Source organism: Ipomoea triloba, chromosome 12, assembly GCF_003576645.1.
Source record: "Ipomoea triloba cultivar NCNSP0323 chromosome 12, ASM357664v1".
Classification (NCBI taxonomy): Eukaryota; Viridiplantae; Streptophyta; class Magnoliopsida; order Solanales; family Convolvulaceae; genus Ipomoea; species Ipomoea triloba.
Window position 1 is genome coordinate 8,539,269 of NC_044927.1, and position 18,451 is coordinate 8,557,719.

Consider the following 18,451-nt stretch of genomic DNA (forward strand, 5'->3'; position numbering starts at 1 on the left):
TAGCCATTGGTTGGCATAAATACTATTTAACTCATCTGTTGATCTATTGCAGATCATTACATTCTTGACTTTTATTTGATTGCCCAAGTTAATACCCGATTTGGTACAAAGTATAAATGTACATTACAAAAAAAAAAAAAATCAAAGAAATGCATTGAATGTCGTCATTTAATCATTAACAATTTTTTTTATTCCTGTTAAGTACTAATGTTAAATAAAATATCAAAAGAAAAAATGTAAAGGGTAAAACTAGAAATAAAATGTAAAGGTATAACACAAATAATACAAAAAATAAATACTTAATACAACTTATACTACCAACACAATTTTTATTTAACATCATTGACTTTTATGAAATTTTAGAAATTATAGATAATTTCTAACAATTGTGTCTTGCTATAAAATTTTAACAATTTACAAAAGAAGTCAAGAATCAATTGTGGTAAAACAAATAATATTTTGAATGAAAAAAGTTAATTCTCTAAATTAATAAAATTTCACATAACACGTTATTGATTTGTCTTCAACTTATTTTTCAGTGGCTCATGAAGTTTAATTAACCCATCCAAATCTCCACCTTTAATATATACAGTATAGTATACAGCAATGATCAGTATGTTTTCCCCCACAAGACTGGAATTTGTTGGTGGAATCTCTTCCTCTTTTTAAGCCAATGATGATAAGATGGGAAAAGAGGCAATGCTTTTTTTGACTGCTTTATACGCTTGAAAAGGAACCACATGGCAGTGGCAACATAATGTCACCAAAAATGTCATAAGTATATTAAAATAATTATTGTTGAGAATATAATATATAAATGTGCAATTTAACTATCAATTTAGATATTTAATTGAGATGAAACGCATACTTTAATTTGGTATCAGAGTCATCAACTCCATGCCAAAGGTTATGAGTTTAAGTATCTTTGTGTCACCTGATAAAAAGAAATTATGCTCTACGTATTGTTTGGAGCCCGTCAAAAGTAACTAGTCCACAAGCTCACGCTCCGGCTCGACAGAGCATCTGGGATGAGGTAAATCATGGTAATTTAGTTGAATACATAGACTAGACGACATTTGCTTACTGCACACAATGAACCCCTCACTTTGAGAGATCGTTCCCACACTGTCGCTGGTGAGACTCGACCTTTGATCTTTCTTCCCAAACTTCACCCATGTGACCAACTGAGTTGCTCATACGGGCTTCCACAAGACAATGTTACTAAATCATCAGCCTAATCAACTTAATTGGCCAGGTTACAAGGCAATGGCAACATAATGTCTTCAAAAATGTCCAGAGTAATTATACCCTCCCACATATTATCATGGGGAAAAAAGAACCCCACCTTGTAAATCCTAATCGTTAAAGGATCAAAGAATGCAAACTAACTTAAATTGTTCATAGTTAATCGATTTAAACTAAGGAAATCAATATGTTACTCACAATGGGAGTCAAACATGTAACCTGTAATTACTAAGTCAATAGACTAATTAACTTGGCTAGGGTTATTCTCATCTCAAGATTAAAGAAACAATAAGCCAACACAAAATCAGATCTCCAAAAATATGCCACACATATTCTCATCCAACAAGGAACGATACAAGAACCTTAAAATATCAAGTCATTTATGAGAATAGTCTGATCAGTAGACAGTAGTGTTCTTGAAGCTATGCTGAAACAAATATTCAGTTAATAACGGAGTTACACGTTGGATTCTCTTTCACGCAACTGGCGCCTTACAAAGTTGTTGTTGATGTAATATTAGCTAACTCTTATGAAATACATAAAATCTTTAGATCACAAAAATTAATATTTTTAAATGACCAACATTGATCAATAAAATTAATAAAAACCAATTAAATTAAAATAATATTTTAAACTCTATAATACCAAAATATTATTTAAGTTGCTGAATAATCTTGTTTTAATGTCTAGTAACACATTACTAATTTACTATATATCTTCAACATTGTTACTATGGATATTTATGATGGCATATATAAGAGCAAGCTAGCTAAATTATTCATGGTAAATTTTACTAGTGCTTGGTAAGTCAGGTCATCTCAGCTAACACTGCCATAACATTAGACAAATTTGGACTGGCATCTCAGGCAACTTGTAAAGCAAAAATTACTCTCAACGCAATTAATTTTTATTTATAGAAGAACTGATCCAAAAATCATTCTTGTAGAATATTTGAAGGTTTATTCCTGCAAATACTGATGGCAGCATGACATAACATTATTCTGTTTATGTGTCTACCCTTAACATATTCTATATATACTTGCAATTAACAATTTATGTGTCTATAGTTATTATATTATATTATATATCTGTAATTATCATATGTTATGTGCCTTCAATTTGTTTACCGTCATAAAAACAATTAACTGCATGTAAATAATATGTCAAGTGTAGATACAGAATCTTAAGGTTGTTTTTGGACCAGGGTCCACAATACAAAGCAGACTCTGTCCATGGTATATAATTTGCCCCTAGAACCATGCAACATCTATCTATGTAAAAGGGTTGTCTCACCTAGAAATACTGAACAAGGCTTCACTATTTGTGTTGTTACGTATCGAGATCATAGAAAATAAAATTATAAGTAGAAGTGGATGACACCATTCAGAAAACATATCTGGGTTGGTAAGGTTGACATAATCTGTCACATGGTGCAACCATGAAAAGATCTAAAAGGAAAATGAAGATATACAGTATTTTGACAGCAGGTATTCTCATCACATGACTGGAGATGAGAGCAATCTTGAGTGTATAAAGCCAACTGAAGGCAAGGTAACGTTTGGAGATGGAATCAAAAGACAAATACATTCTATTGGTATTCAAAATGTTCCATGACTACCACCATTGGAATTGGTCTGAGAGCAAATCTTATCAACATTAGCTAGTTATGTGATTAGCAGTTGAATATGAACTTTACCAAAGATCAGTGCATTGTCAAAGATCAACAGAACCAACAAGTTATTTGTTATATTTTAATTAACAAATTAGTGCGTTGCAGAATACATGCATGCATACATACATACATACATACATATATGTATGTATGTATATGTGACACAGATTTGTGGCATAAAAAACTTGGACATAGAGCAAATTGTCATTTCGGTTCACAGACTATAGGGGTCATGTTAATTGCAATTCACGACTTTCAAAAGTATTAATTTGATACCTTGACTATTCAATTTTGGTCACTCTGCCAAATTGACAGCTAAATTTCGTCGGAATCTCTTAACTACTCACTTAAGGCTTAATCTTAGGGGCAAAATAGTCTTTTCCCATAGTCTTGCCGGAAATGTAACCTAGAATCACCGGAAATTATTTCTGTTCATCTTCCTCGACGAATGTTCGACCTCGACGCGTATGGGTAAAGCTTATGAAGATGGGACAAAGAAACCCGATGGTTCAACATTTATGTGTGAAATTTGTTCCGATGAGAAGCAAAGAATCGAAGTTTTTATAGAATAATGGGCTGCAACCCCTCCTACTGCTCCGATTGTGGGTCCAAATACGTGGCTGCGAAGCTCCAAGACAACACTTTTCGAATCTATTGCTTGTTTCTGGGTGTGGGGGAGTGATAGAGCCTGAGAATTGCCGTTTCATTTTGCCCAAGATGGTGTTCGATCGGTGGGGGGACGCCCTATGCGAGGCTATGATTCTTTCCCTGGACAAATTTTATTGCCCCTATTTTTTTCCCTTCATTGTTTGATTTAAGCTTTTATGCTTTGATTTATAATGATTTATTATACAAGCAGTTTGCAATTTCTGGGTTTTTCAAGTAAAGACCAAAAATTGCCTCGCTATGCTTTCACATTCTTGAAGACAAGTCGCCGGCTTCAGCGATTCGTCGGGGAATATGAACGGAAATAGTTTCCGGTGATTCTAGGTTACTTTTCCGGCAAGACTATTGGAAAAGACTATTTTGCTCCTAAGATTAAGCCTTAAGTGAGTAGTTAAGAGATTTCGGCAAAATTTGGCCGGAGTGACCAAAATTGATATAATTGAATAGTCAAGGTATCCAATTAACACTTTTGAAAGACGTGGATTGCAATTAACAGGACCTCTATAGTCAGCGAACCAAAATGACAATTTTCTTTATGAATTATCATGACATGAAAAAATTGATTAAAGGAGATTGCATACGTGGTGTTCCAAAGTTTAAAATACAAATCCCAAGCGTATGTAGTCCATATCAATTTGGAAAGCAGACTCGGTTACCATACAAGTCATACAAGCACATTGCCACCACATGACATGATGTGAGTTAGCGGTGGATGGATAGTAGGTTGGAAATGAAGATTCCTGGAATGTCATTCTCAAAAATTAGACACTTGGAATTGAAAGTTGTGTGGTCAAACATAACCACGCATTTGCACTAGAAAGCTAGGAAAGAGCATCGTATTCAAAGTGCAAGGAGTAAAGTTCAAAGCAATGAAAAGTAAAGACAAACAAGTAAATGAAACTAAGCAATGGAGTGCGGAGTGAATTGAAGTTTCTTGGATTTCAATGTAGAGATATTAGCGAGAATTGAGGCTATGTGAGGGTTGTGATCTTTGGAAAACACTTTGCTAATGCTAAGTCGATACGGTCTTAGACTCTTAGGTAAATGCTATGCCTAAGGCATTTCATCGAACACCTTGCCTACGTGCTTTCTTCCGGACTTGGCCCTCTCAGATTGCAAGGCGGGAAGTGCAAGTAGGAAAGGTGTTTAATGAAATGCCTTAGGCATAGCATTTGCCTAAGAGGCTAAGACCATATCGTCTTAGCATTAGCAAAGTGTTTTCCAAAGATCACAACCCTCGCATCGCCTCAATTCTTGCCAATATCTCTGCATTGCAATCCAAGGAACTCCAATTCACTCCGCACTCCATTGCTTAGTTTTATTTACTTGTTTGTCTTTACTTTTCACTACTTTGAACTTTACTCCTTGCACTTTGAATACAATGCCCTTTCACGTACACTAGACTTTGCACACACAATACATATCTTCATACACATCTTATATACTGTACATTTCTATCATACTGCATGTGTTGAACATCTCACAAACACTTCATCTTTGAGCATAAAACTTTACGTACATTTATTCCGTTGTGCACTTTAAGTTAGATTTTCATCCCTCCCCTCTAGACTTTTGACCAACCAATCGAGACCAACACTTGGTTATTACCATCGATATAATGGAAGTTGATGTCGAGCAGGTGTTGGTGGACACGGGTAGGAGTGTCAATGTGCTTTATTTGGGCGTGTTCAACAAGCTCAAGCTCGAAGCTGCTATGTTGACACTAATCCAAACTCCCTTGTTCGGCTTCACTGAGGATATTATTCAATCGGAAGGCATGATACGCTTACCCGTTGAGATCGATATGTACCTAAGGATTCTCCGAGTCGAAATGGAATTTTTGGAAGTCAGGTTGGAATGCGTTCACAACGTGATCTTAAGCCGACCGAGTATTTCTCAAATTGGAGTGGTTATTTCTATACCAAACTTGTGTATGAAATTCCAAACACCCGAAGGAGTCAGAACACTACGAGGCGATGTGCGCTCAGCCCGAAACTGTTATGTCCTAGCAGTCCAAAAGCAAGAAGCTAAATCTTCTCGAGTAAATACTATTTTGAAGCGAAAAGACGAACACAAGAGAGAACAACCTGAGCCACATGATGAGATTGAGGAAGTTCTATTGGATCTAGGTCACCCAAATCAGGTATAATTAAGATCGAAAAGGCATTAGACGATGAATTGAAAGCAATCATTTTAAGCATACTAAGGGAATATGCCGATATATTTACTTGGGGCCCGAAAGACATGCTAAGTGTGGGTCGATAAGTTATTTGTCATAAGTTGCCCGTGAGTCCTCTCGCCAAACCGGTCAAACAAAAGCAACGACATCTGTTTTCCAATACGCGAGAGTTTGTAAAGAAAGAAGTGAAAACTTTAGCCGGGCTGGGGCATATTTGGGAAGTTGTTTACCTGGGTTGGGTGGCAGATGTTTTTCTCATTCCAAAACTGCCCGCTTGGTGAATGTGCACCGTTTACACGGACTTGAACCGAGCTTGCCCTTTGGATACAAACCCTTTGCTGAGCATGCATCAGATGGTGGATGAGACTGTCGGGGGAGGGATGATGAGCTTCATGGATGCTTTCAAAGGTTATAACCAGAAAATGATAGCCTCGGAGGACAAAAGCAAGACTTTCTTCATCACTCCAGACGGGTTATTTTTTGTTACAAGGTAATGCCGTTCAACTTGCGTAATGCTAGGGCAACATACTAGAGAATTGTCATAGTATTATTTATAGATCTGCTCGGAAATACCACAAAAGCTTACATTGATGATATGCTAGTGAAAAGTGAAACCCAATGGTCCCTCCTCAAGACCTGAGAGCTTGTTTCGAGATCATGGGCCATTACTAGTTGTGCCTAAACCTGACTAAGTGGATGTTTGTAGTGCAGACTAGGAAATTTCTCAATTTCATGATGACTAAGCGAGAGACCGAACCTATATATTCTAGCAAAAGTGAAGGCGATCCTTGAGATGCAACCCCTTAGAAAGGGCTATTTGATAAGGGTTATACCCTACTCGAATATTTAATTATATGCTCAGATATCATACAGGATGCTACCAGGCTCATTTCCCGAACATAACGGACCAGGTTTATGTTTTCCCCAACCAAATCATGGTCGGGAAATAGCCTTTCTCGTGCAGCATAGTAAGATTTTTAGTCGTGTTAGTCCTCTCGATCTTATGTGTTCGGGAAGAACTTACTCTAGCACGGGATTAAGAGAAATCCCGAACAAATTATATAGTCACATCACCTTCCTCAATCTATCAGAATATTCGCACGTGGGATAAGTAGGATTGTCACCATCCAAACCAATACATAAATAACATGTGTGCAATAAAGAATCCTAGGTAGGAAGTAGTGCAATGCATTGATATCATGATCCTTGAAAATGTTACCCCATTGCCAATGCCTCAAACACATGTAGTATGCTTACACCACCCCAAACGCAATAAATTCAAAAAAATATTTTAGGCTGTTCCAAATATGATTTTAATTTGGACTTAGAGTAAGGTCGGCAAAGCTGAAAACTTGTACGGAGTATTATATATATATATATAAAATAAAATTTAAATGGTATGGCAATAACTTATCTTTCTCGATGATACTGAGGCGCCTTCAATCATGCTCCCAATTTCATCGCTCTCTATCTTCGCCAATAAATCGAAAAGCTAACATGGGGCAACAGCAATCCAAGGACGAGTTATTGTACAGACATGCCGTCGATGGAAACATCGAAGCTATCAGCACACTCCGTAGAGATGGCACCAGCCTTGAGGTATAAACAGTTTTTTTCTGCTTCTTCTTTTATAACTAGTACTAGTATGTCAGCGAGTGTAATAATTCTAGTGTTAATTGTTAAGAGGCTTACTGTGCAGTGGGTAGACAGAGAGGGAAAGACTCCACTAATTGCAACCTGCATGAGTTCCGAACGCTTTGCGACTGCTAGAACATTGATTGAACTTGGTGCTGATGTTAATGCCTATCGGCCCGGTATTCTGTGTTTATTTGAGAAAAATAGGAGTATGTGGATAGGGAAATTCTTGTACCTTATGTGATGGAGTTTATGTGGTGTGGTGAAATCAATTTACTCAGTTGTTTTGGAAATAAAGTATGTAGGTCTTTTTAATTGAGTTGTGATATAGCTCATATAGGTGACTTTGATCGGTTATGTATGTATATATGTGTGTGTGTGTGTGTCAATCCATGATATGAGAACAACATTGAAGCTCTGTGGATTTGTAATTTGAATTTGATTTTCACACTTGTGATGATATTTAGTGGTTATTTGCTTCAGGGCATAATGCTGGCACACCGCTGCACCATGCAGCTAGCAGAGGTCTAGATAATATTGTTCAGTTGCTTCTTTTCCACGGAGGTATGGTTATACATATTTGAAGGCAGGGAAAATAGTATAATTTGTTTAGTTTGATGATTCATCATTATGATGGCACTAATATTTGGCTGTTCTGGTATTTACCTTTTCCGTGAATTTTGTTAACCATTTGGAATTTTTCCCTTTAGCAAATGCTTTGGTTAAGAATGATGACTCCCAAACTCCTCTTCAAGTTGCTCGGGTGAAGGGCTTTAGCAACGTTGTGCGTACCATTGAGGTGGGTACGTATATGAAATTATCCAAAGCTTTGTGTACTTGCATATTTTGATGATTGAACTGTGATTTTGTTTTGTGAATTTAGAGCCACATTTGTATTTTCTCGGGGTGGCTGAGAGAATTTTATGGCCCAAGCTTTCTTGAAGTGTTGGCTCCTAAATTGTTATCAAGAAAGATGTTAGTATGATTGTCTTGATAAGGCTACTGTTACTAAGGTACTAAAATTGTTTTCTGATTCTGCTTAATATTGAATATTGTAGCTGGGCTGTAGTTGTTCCACATGATTCTACAAAGCCTCTTAAACTGGAACTGGCAATATATTCTTCCTTACAGGTAATTGATTGTAAATTGACATCATACGCAATTACACATACACGTTTATTTCTTTATTTGTAACACTATTTTGCTTTAGCTGCTACTATGTATTCATTGGCAATGGTCTAAGCATTCAAATGGTATTGAATGTATCTATTGCCACCATATTATTGTTATATGCAGTAACCTTATGCCCATTTATCCTATTTTTCCTTACGATCTAGATATAGCTTTATCATTTCATTTTCGCTGGAATGTTAAGTTCCTTAAATTGCAGGATGCCCAACCTCGGACTGTCATTTCTTTATGGAGGACCAATGTCGAAGAACCAAATTTCCAACAAGTGGATCCTGCAGTGATAATATCTGACAAGTCCACAAGTAACTCATCTTAGTAGTCACGTAGTTTTCAATAAACAACTAATTTCATTTGTGATTTGGAATAAATAATTTTATCCAATTTTTTCACCGTCTACTTTTCATACCAGAATCTCAGTATAAGTTTGCATCTGGAAGCCACGGCGACAAACATCAACTTCACTTCCTATACAAAGCTTGCATTGGTGTTCAGGTAAAATGCAGAATTGTGACCCAAATTACTACATTCTACATATATGCTGTGCTTTTGGGGTGACGAGGGAAACCCGCAGCTACTACTCGAGGGTGTACACTAGGTAAACACTGCCTTGTGACCTTAGCCAGCAAAGGACTACAATGAGGTAAACCAGCCTAGGTTGCTCATTGCTGACCGGCTCAAACTAAGAGAGGTTTGGATTCGAACTTGTGACCTTGTGGTTACAACTTACAAGTGTGTATCCTTGGCCATCTTGGCTGGCTATATATGTCACAAAAGCTGTTGTAGAAACTGTGTCAGGAAAAGGTCTTGAAGTTAGAAAACATGGAATAAGAAAAAGAATGGACTATTGCATTAGTTCACTGTAGTTTCCCTATACATGAGTGTAGTTAGTGGCTTTATTCTCTTCAGTTTCATCTTAGGAAGATTGCTATGAACTCTTTCACATTGATGAACTGTTGGCATTCAGGTGACCCGTCCCGACATAGCAGACAATTTCCAAATGAGAGTACTAGAATCTGCAGCTGAAACTGCTGCCGAGGCAATGGAATTAGCCAGAGGAATCAGTGCTTCCATTCAATCTTCAACAGAAGCTAGGGAACCACGTACTGTTATTGCCCACAGCTCCGAAGCAAAAAATGCGAATGGTTGGGGCTCAGTTGTTAGACCCACACCATCAGACATGAGCTTCCAGGGATGGGGGAATGAACCACCAAAAGTCCGAGATAATGAATGGGGAAATGGCGTAGATGGGTCCAATCATTATGGAAAGGTCTCACCTCAGAGCTGAGTTGCAATGGATGGATAGATGAACCCTCCATAGAATAGTACAGTGGATGGGCAATATCAGGGTCAAAGCCTCCACCTGCTGATGCCTTGGCCAAAGTTCAGTGCAATGGATGGGAGAGTGCTGCTCAAAATCCTACTCAGGATCCAAGAGGATCAACTAGCAGACTAACATCCTCGGATGTTTACAGCAGTGAATGGATCGATAATCCCACCAAAGAAAATAGTAGAAGGCGGGATAATGTGCATGGAAGAAGTCCTGGCAAGAATCAACTTGACAACAGTGGAACTCAAGACGGTATACACCATACAACAGATTTTGCAGTGCCTTCAGCTCCACCAGCTCCCGAGCCAGTATTAAGTGAAAGATCAGTTCATTATCCAACCATAGATCTTACTCCAGTGGAATTCTCGTCTTCTCCTGTAGATGAGCAAGAAGGTTTACAGAAAACAGATAAACTACACAATTCTCCATTGTGCATAATATGTTGGGAATCTCCTGTTGAGGCAGCATGCGTTCCCTGCGGTCACATGTTTGGCTGCTTGTCATGCTCAAATGATATCAAAAGCAGGAAAGGGGATTGCCCTGTTTGTCGACAGATGATTGATCAGGTCATAAAGCTCTATGCAGTCTAAGAGGTAAGAACAGTCATTTCTACAATTTGCTTGTGTTGGAAATGCTGGAAAATATCTGTCTTGGGCAGCCATATTTACTCTTAGAAAGTTATAGCCTTGAGAAGAGGAGTAGTTTCTGGTATTTTGTATACACCTTTCTAAAGCTTTCTTTATGTCTATATATATGGTTGTAATCTGGAGTACTTGATATAGATGTGAAATATTGTTTTCTAAAATTCCGTTCTACAGTTTTAACAGCTTGGAACGAACTTTCTTCTAATTTGGAAGATTTATGTATATCATGCTTGAGACTATTAATATCAAAGTTATCTAATTTGGAAGATTTATGTATATCATGCTTGAGACTATTTATATCAAAGTTATCTGGTTTACGTGTTAAGGCCAAAAAGAAAAAATATAGTTGGGAAAATGGCACTTTTTCTTCTTGAAATTATATAGGGAAAATGACACTTTTTCTCCCTATGTTATGTGCATATAACACTTTTTCCCCCCTGTGTTATTAAAGTGGTTGTTTTCCCCCTTCAGTTATTTTAAAAGTGGTAGTTTTTCCCCCTGTAATGTTAAATTGACATTTTTGTCCTTAAAAATAATTATTTCATTTATTTTTATTCTCCAACCAATGATTACTATTTTTAAATAAGAAATAAAATTAAAAATAAATAAATAAATAAATAAGTTTTGATTGGCTGTTCAAAATCGAAATTGGAATCGAACCGTATCGATTTATCAAAATAAGTGTTTGATCATTTTCACTATATATGACTGTGGTTCAGTTCCGGTTCACGGTTCAACAATTATTAAATTTTATTTTTTTTTCGGTTCTGAATCGTAACAATAACCGTCCATACTATGTCGGTATGATTGTTACAGTGTTTGGTTAGGTTCGAACCGAATCGTGATCATCCATACATATAAGTAATAATTTGTTGGAGAAGACAAATAAATGAAATAATTAATTATGCCAAGGATCTTGTAGTTCAGTGGCATCAAACCCTTCCTTTTATACTGACTCTTGTGTTTCAATAGGTTGAGAAAGTAGTTATGAACAGATACTGCATTGTAATAGAGTTAGTAGTATACAAAAAAAAAATGAAATAATTATTTTTAAGGGTAAAAATGTCAATTTAACATTTCAGGGGAAAAACAGTCACTTTAATAACACAGGGGGAAAAAGTGCTATATGCACATAACATAGGGGGAAAAAGTGTCATTTTCCAATTATATCCTTATATAGTGCTTTTTCTCTTTGATTTTTTTTTTCTAGCCCCTCAATTATTTTAAAAGTGATAATTTTTTCCGTTTTAAGTTAAACAAGCATTCTTATCCTTAAAATAAATATTATAAGATGTACAATTGTAACTACAGAAATCTCATTGCATTTTTCTTTTTTAATTTTCAGATCTTGATCATCTTAGATGGACAGAAGAGTTTTGTTTGCCGTTGTCATTAGAGAGGCAATTCTCATTGAATCTTGCCTATATATATATTGCCTAAATATATATATATATATATATATATATATATATATATATATATATAGTATTATTGTATTTATGAACTTTTAAAAATATTATGAAAATCTGAATCGAATGCTAGTAGACTTTTAAAAAACTGAGTCGAATACGGGCAGACTTTTAAAGAGTTTTTAAAAATTTAAATCGAATACTACCAGACCTTTAAATCCTTAAAAGCTTTCAAAAATTTATAAAATTCTTCATTGAATACACCCCTTTTTTTTTTGAAATCCATCATTGAATACACCCCTTAGTGTTGTATACTTGTAGTATAAAATACTAAATTGGTAATAAATTCCAAAGGAGTATTTAAATTTAAGTGATCCATGAGATTTGAATAATTGAATCGAAGTTGGAATCACTGCAGTGAAGGATGAGAAACAGTGGTGCACTGAAAGATGAAAAAACAGTTTGGTCATTGCAACAATACTGAAACTTAATTTGTTATTTCTCATTAACAGTTTTGAGAGTTACATTACAGGAAACCAATATATCATGCTTCCTATCCCTTGGCAACATACACTACTAAACTTAACACACTACTAATAAGCACTACACCTTTGCTACAACACCATCTGCATCATAGCAATCAGCCACAGCCACAGTTATCTTTCTCTGCACACTCTTGTACGAATAGCGCTTTGCAACGAACGCATACACCCCGATGTTCACAGCGGTTATGGTCGCCAAGAGCGCGTAGAAGTAGTCCAACCGGCTGCCATTCAAGTCCTTCGCGAACCAGCTCTTCCCGGCCTTGGCTGTTACATGGTCCACTAAGGTTATCAAGAGGCTGCTAAGGAAATTCGCGGCCCCCATAACGCTGAGGTAGAAGGCGATTCCCAAGCTTCTCATCGAGTCGGGGACTTGGTCATAGAAGTACTCTTGTAGCCCCACTAGTGTGAAGCCATCCCCTATTCCAATGATGAGGAATTGTGGGGCTAGCCAAAAGACACTCATTGAGTTTGAGGTCTTTAGGGGGCTTTCTTGGACAACACTTAGTCTCTTCCTTTCTACCAAGGCTGCAACTACCATTGTTGTGACCGAAAACACCATCCCGATTCCAATTCTCTGGAGGATGTTGATGCCCCTCTCGTTGCCCGTCGCCCTCCTCAGGACTGGCACGAGGATTCTGTCGTAGAATGTGACGGAGATGATCATTCCAACGGCTGCCAACACGAAGATTGAGGCCGGGGGGATCTCGAAACCATTGGCAATCTTTCGGTTTAGTGTCATGCCTTGCTTGATGAAGAAGGTGGAGGTTTGTGACACACAGATACCAAATGGCAGAGTGGTTAACCAAATGGGAATCATGTTGATCACCAGCTTCATCTCCTCCACTTTTGTCACGGGTGCAAGCCTCCATGGATTCTCTGCCTCCTCAGCTGACCTTCCTTTCTCTTCTCTGATTGCAGCTTTGTCAAGAAACCTTAAAAATCAACCAAAACAAAGTTAGATTTCTGTTCTAATTGTGGTAACTCTTAGGTCTAACCATGTTAGGCAGAAACCGGTAAAGGGCCAAGTGCCCAAGTCCATCAAATTGTTGGCTAGGAGAATTGTTGGGCGGAGACAGATGAAGGGCCAAGTCCAACGCCCGGCCTCTAGATGGTGGTCTATAAGGATATAAAGTTGCGATTTTGATGTAGTCGTAAGCGTTTGATCCTAATAAGTGGTATTAAAGGCAGGGCCAAGTCCAACACCCTGCCTCTAGATGGTGGTCTATAAAGAAATAAACCCTTGATATCAAAGGCATGGCCAAGTCTAACACCTGCCTTTCGAAAATGTGATGGCGGTCTATAAAGAAATAAAGCACCTGTCTCTCGAAAATGTGATGGCGGTCTATAAGGAAATAAAGTTACGTCTTCACTACTAACTATAGCTTTTGGCATAGTGGGAAACGCTTAATCCTAACAAGTGGTATCAGTGTCCGGACCAAGTCCGGCACCCAATGCGGTAACGGTTTATAAGGAAATAAAGTTACGCCTTTACTACAAGCTATAACTTTTGGCGTAGTGATAATTGCTTTTATCCTAACAAACCATTAAGCAGAGACAGAGTATTGTTGATTACTTGAGCTTTCCAGTGTGGCACAGAAGTCTCCCACGGGCATATTCTGACTTGGGAACTTCATACAACTCTGCAGAAGTAGAAGGGCATGGGAGATTTCTTTTCCTAATGGCTGCAACAAGGACCTGCAACATTGGTGTCAAGGGACTCCCACCAGCCTTCCTATACCTATAAAATGGCCTTCCAATGCAGAAAACCACAATGCTAAAAGCCATAACTGCAGTGAGAATCATATCTGCTAAAGCCCAGCTAACATAGTCTTGAATGTAAACTATAAGCGTCACCGCAACTAAGATCCCCGAGCAAAGCCCGAAGTTCCACCAATTGAAAAACGACATCTTCTGCTTCCTCTCATCCGGGTGATCATCGTCAAACTGATCAGCTCCAAAGCTCTCCAGGGACGGCTTGTGGCCTCCCGTCCCTATCGATATCATGTAAATCGCGAGGAAAAATATAGCCTCGTGCGCCTTCCTAGGCTCGTCACACACTTCACTCCCACAGGGTCTCAAGCTAGGGACTACCCTAGACATTGTCAACAGAATCAAGCCCTGCATATATAGAAATAGTTGGTTTGATCAATGAATAGTAAGTAAGACAGATAAAATGGGACAGATGGAGTATATAGAAGTTCTCGAGTTGGTTAATGGCTGAAAATAACTGCGAGAACGCATTTACCAAGAAGTAGAGAACAGACGAAGCAAGAACGGTGGAGAATCGGCCCAAATAAGCATCGGCCAAGAAACCACCAAAGAGAGGCATAAGAGTGGTAACACCAGCCCAGTAGTTGACATTCTTGGCTGCTGTTTTGAGGTCTTCCTGCAGAATCTTGGTCAGGTATATAATCAAACTTGTGGCAATTCCAAAATAACTCAACCTCTCAGCAAATTCAATCACTGCAGAATTGAAGAAGATTAAGATTAGCCATCTCATAACCTTTCCCACTCATTAAATTATCACAAAAAAAAAAAATTGTCACTTAAAGAAATATATATATAGCAGTCAAGTTAGAAGGAAGCATAAAAATAAACTTAAGCTACCCACTACCACTGCTTTATTGAGTATTCTCAGTACCACTACTTATAAATTTAAGGGGCACATACCTAGGAATTATGTACCTTAGCTTTGGACCATTGGACAAAGGCAGGTAAAGGCCAAGTCCAACACATGTGGTTAGGGGATTGTTGGGCGGAGGCCGGTAAAGGGCCAAGTCCAGTACCCTGGCTCTCGAAAGTGTGATGGTGGTTTATAAGAAAATAAAATTGCATCTTCGCTACTAGTTATAGCCTTTGGTGTAGTGGTAAATGCTTAATCTTAACAAGGTGGTATTAGAGTCAGGTCACAAGTTTTAGTCCTAGCAAGAGCAGTTAAGACTGGCAAGTGCTGGGTGGGATTGTCCCTGACTCTCAAAAATATGATGGCGGTCTATAAGATCCTAACAGTAACCCACATACAAGTCTAAAGTATGGAGTATGGTTGATGATCAACAAGAGTACTGCTTGATGCAAAAGCTACTCTCTTTTGTTCTCATGGTTTTTCTTGACACATAAAGAAAGTAAATAGGAAAAGCTACCATTTAACCAACTACTATCTAATATTCATACAATTAATTCCTCTTATATGATGCAGAACCATGTATGTAACCAGAGCATGCAAAAGCTATATATGTGTTTTCCTTAAAATGAACAGCAGATCAGAGCTCATGCAAAATAATAAAACTGTAGATTTTAAGCATGTTTTCATGCCTTATTTCGTGCTAAAAAACAAAGCGAAAGTAACATCATATGCCAACAAATATGGAAACTAACTTAGGATGCACTAATAAGGAACACAAATCCTTACTGATGATGAAAAGGGAGGACTTCCAGACACCAGTGGAGGCGCGGAGAGGAACCCGGCCTTTATGATCAAGAGAAGAATCATACACCCATTTCTGCTCATCCATTTCTGCTAATTCCCCTTTATTCATTTCCTCAATCTCCACTCTCCTATCCATCTTGAATCAAGAACTATAGCCCAAAGATATTATTTGAAGTAGTAATAAATATAGTGTAGTGTTGGTTTAATTTGATTGACAGATGTTGTTTGTCCTCCTTATATAGAGAAAGAAAGTCACTATCCAAGCCCCCAACACACTACTACTGGCTACTGCTGTTTGACATTTTTCTTGGATTATGAGGACCCAAGAATGTGATAAAATGAATTTTTCCCTTTTTTTTAAAGTTGAAATGAAAAATTTGAGTGTGATTGTCAATGATAGTGATGGTCTGATAGGGAATGGAAAAAAAAAAGCTTATTATGATTCCTCCCACTAAAATATAGCCCTTAGTATAGAGGAGAATAGCATCCAATCATCTCCGGCCAATTTCATTCCACTATTGGGAAATCAATGTTCAAAAAAGTAGCCATGACAAGAGGCCTCAAACAACAGACACCACTCTTGTGCCCCTTTAGTAACATGGTCTCCACGGTTTTGTTTTCTTCCCAAATATGCTTCCCTATTGTACAGTAACAAAAAACAACACATTATTCCTAGTTTTTGCACAAAACTGTACTACATATATTCCGGCAGGTGGTACTGTGTGGTTAAGATTGAAATCCTTACAAATGTATCCCACTGATGTTTGTCTGACACATGCATGACCAGATTTTGGAGTGTGCAAGATGGACAATTGCAGAGAGTCTTAATTTTTAGAGGGTCCAATATTTATTTTTGACCTAACTACTTATGAAATAAAAAAAAATCTACAATTAATTCTAAAACCAATCAGTTTTTTCCCAAATCGCTTCTCTCTCCTAATAATTATAACCTAATTAACTGTGTATGACAAAATCATTCTATAACTAAAAATAAGAGTCATATATTTTACGGTATTGATTTTAAATATTGGACTTACACTTTTGGTAGGGCCTCATTTATTTATAAGAAGGGGTCACAAAAATCCAAAAATCGACCTTGGACACATGTAACATACATGAGAATCATCCCGTTAATTAGTTTGAGCTGATCAACTATGGACAACCTAAATTGATTTACCTCCTTGTGGTTTTTTCCCAGTTAGGGTCAAAAGGCGAGTTTACCCGGAACACACTCACAGTAATAATTGCGGGTTTTCGTAGTCATCCCAAGAGATGATGACCAAAATGATTAACTCTTTGTTACATATGAATTGCTATAATTCTCATCTATCTGTCACCCATGTCAGCAGACTCACCACCACCCAGGTGGCCAGGTGCCACCTCTTTGCTTTAGTGTCGGACGTACATAGTTGTAGCCATAATGTCAAATGAAACATGAATTTGCATGTGAAACATTAAATGATAGGAGCTAAAAATCTTTCAGGGCTGAATGGTACCTTTCAAATATCATCTCCACATAGCATGACAGGAAAATGAAACCCATTTTTGTACATCTCAAAATTAGTCTTTAAATTGCCCACCGGCTGCCTCAAATCATAGGAGATGAATCTTTCTGCACAGAATTAACTATAGAAACTGATTGACAGAGTTAAAGACAGAGATTAATTGGGTGGCTGCTTGAGCGGTTCAAATTCTGGAAAAAGAAATTAGTCTTTAAATTTAAAATTGGGTGATTTTCATCTTGAACTTTTGTGACACGCAGCGGAAATATGTTAACCCAGGCTACGGGGACGTTTGGTTGGAAGGAAGGAATTAGGTAGGAAAGGAATTGTAATTTCATGGGAAAAGAATAAAGTTCGAATAAAGTGAAAGTACGAATAAAATTAATGAGAATTTAAATTCCAATGTTTGGTATACATGAGAATTGAAAGGGAATAAGTAGTATAAAGTCCAAAACGCCCATTATTATTATTATTATTATTATTATTATTATTATTATAAACAAGCAAATTTTCAATCACTAATGCATAAAAATAAAGAATTCATTAGTTATTATAAATAAAGTTAACAAACACACAACTCACGCCGTTCACTGTTGCATAGATCGGCACACAAAATGAACATTATACAACACACTTACCATCAACGCACATAATGAAAATTTAATTGTTCAAAATTTAGGCAAATACGCTATATACACATCAAATTTAAATACTTGAGAATTTTGAGAAAGCATAATTGATTAAGGTGGGCCTAAAATGATTATTACTCAGGAACGGCGTTCTCTGTTGACAATAGTTGAAAAATAATACACGTTATAATCTAAAAGGGAAGACCAAGCATTAATTTTAGGTTAAAAAAAAAAGAGAAGGGTAATTTTGTATCAGAATTATCTTCTTCTTTTTTTTCTTCCTAAAATTCACGGAATTAAAATCTCGGGGCCATAAAATTCTAATTCTATGAAAATAATTCCTCCAACTTAATGAAGAAATTTATTTGACTTTGGAATTA

General features: G+C 37.2%; 3 protein-coding genes across 3 annotated transcripts; 2 read left to right on the forward strand and 1 right to left on the reverse strand.

Moving 5' to 3' along the window:
- Positions 1–7,188: 7,188 nt before the first annotated feature.
- Positions 7,189–10,835, forward strand: LOC115997879 (putative E3 ubiquitin-protein ligase XBAT35). The gene is made up of 9 exons (XM_031237299.1): positions 7,189–7,361; positions 7,462–7,576; positions 7,881–7,961; positions 8,108–8,196; positions 8,281–8,372; positions 8,456–8,528; positions 8,788–8,890; positions 8,998–9,080; positions 9,553–10,835. The coding sequence occupies exons 1-9, from the start codon at positions 7,260–7,262 to the stop codon at positions 9,871–9,873; spliced, it is 1,059 nt and encodes a 352-aa protein (XP_031093159.1). The 5' UTR covers positions 7,189–7,259; the 3' UTR covers positions 9,874–10,835.
- LOC115999308 (probable E3 ubiquitin-protein ligase XBOS34) lies at positions 9,920–10,505 on the forward strand. The gene is made up of 2 exons (XM_031239163.1): positions 9,920–9,923; positions 9,970–10,505. The coding sequence occupies exons 1-2, from the start codon at positions 9,920–9,922 to the stop codon at positions 10,503–10,505; spliced, it is 540 nt and encodes a 179-aa protein (XP_031095023.1).
- Positions 10,836–12,437: 1,602 nt separating the features above from the next.
- LOC115999957 (protein NRT1/ PTR FAMILY 5.6-like) lies at positions 12,438–16,170 on the reverse strand. Its single transcript, XM_031239931.1, has 4 exons — positions 15,923–16,170; positions 14,759–14,976; positions 14,087–14,631; positions 12,438–13,445 (listed from the first exon to the last, which is right to left on the reverse strand). The coding sequence occupies exons 1-4, from the start codon at positions 16,074–16,076 to the stop codon at positions 12,572–12,574; spliced, it is 1,791 nt and encodes a 596-aa protein (XP_031095791.1). The 5' UTR covers positions 16,077–16,170; the 3' UTR covers positions 12,438–12,571.
- Between the last annotated feature and the right edge of the window lie 2,281 nt (positions 16,171–18,451).

What these genes read in the sequence shown, in the direction of transcription:
- LOC115997879 (XM_031237299.1), top strand. Translation starts at nt 7,260, where the DNA reads ATGGGGCAACAGCAATCCAAGGACGAGTTATTGTACAGACATGCCGTC. An exon ending in AAATTGTTATCAAGAAAGAT is followed by an intron (nt 8,373 to 8,455) that starts GTTAGTATGATT and finishes TGAATATTGTAG; the next exon opens with CTGGGCTGTAGTTGTTCCAC. An exon ending in AATATCTGACAAGTCCACAA is followed by an intron (nt 8,891 to 8,997) that starts GTAACTCATCTT and finishes TTTTCATACCAG; the next exon opens with AATCTCAGTATAAGTTTGCA.
- LOC115999957 (XM_031239931.1), bottom strand. Translation starts at nt 16,076, where the DNA reads ATGGATAGGAGAGTGGAGATTGAGGAAATGAATAAAGGGGAATTAGCA. An exon ending in CGTCTGTTCTCTACTTCTTG is followed by an intron (nt 14,632 to 14,758) that starts GTAAATGCGTTC and finishes CTATATATGCAG; the next exon opens with GGCTTGATTCTGTTGACAAT. An exon ending in TGCCACACTGGAAAGCTCAA is followed by an intron (nt 13,446 to 14,086) that starts GTAATCAACAAT and finishes TTGATTTTTAAG; the next exon opens with GTTTCTTGACAAAGCTGCAA.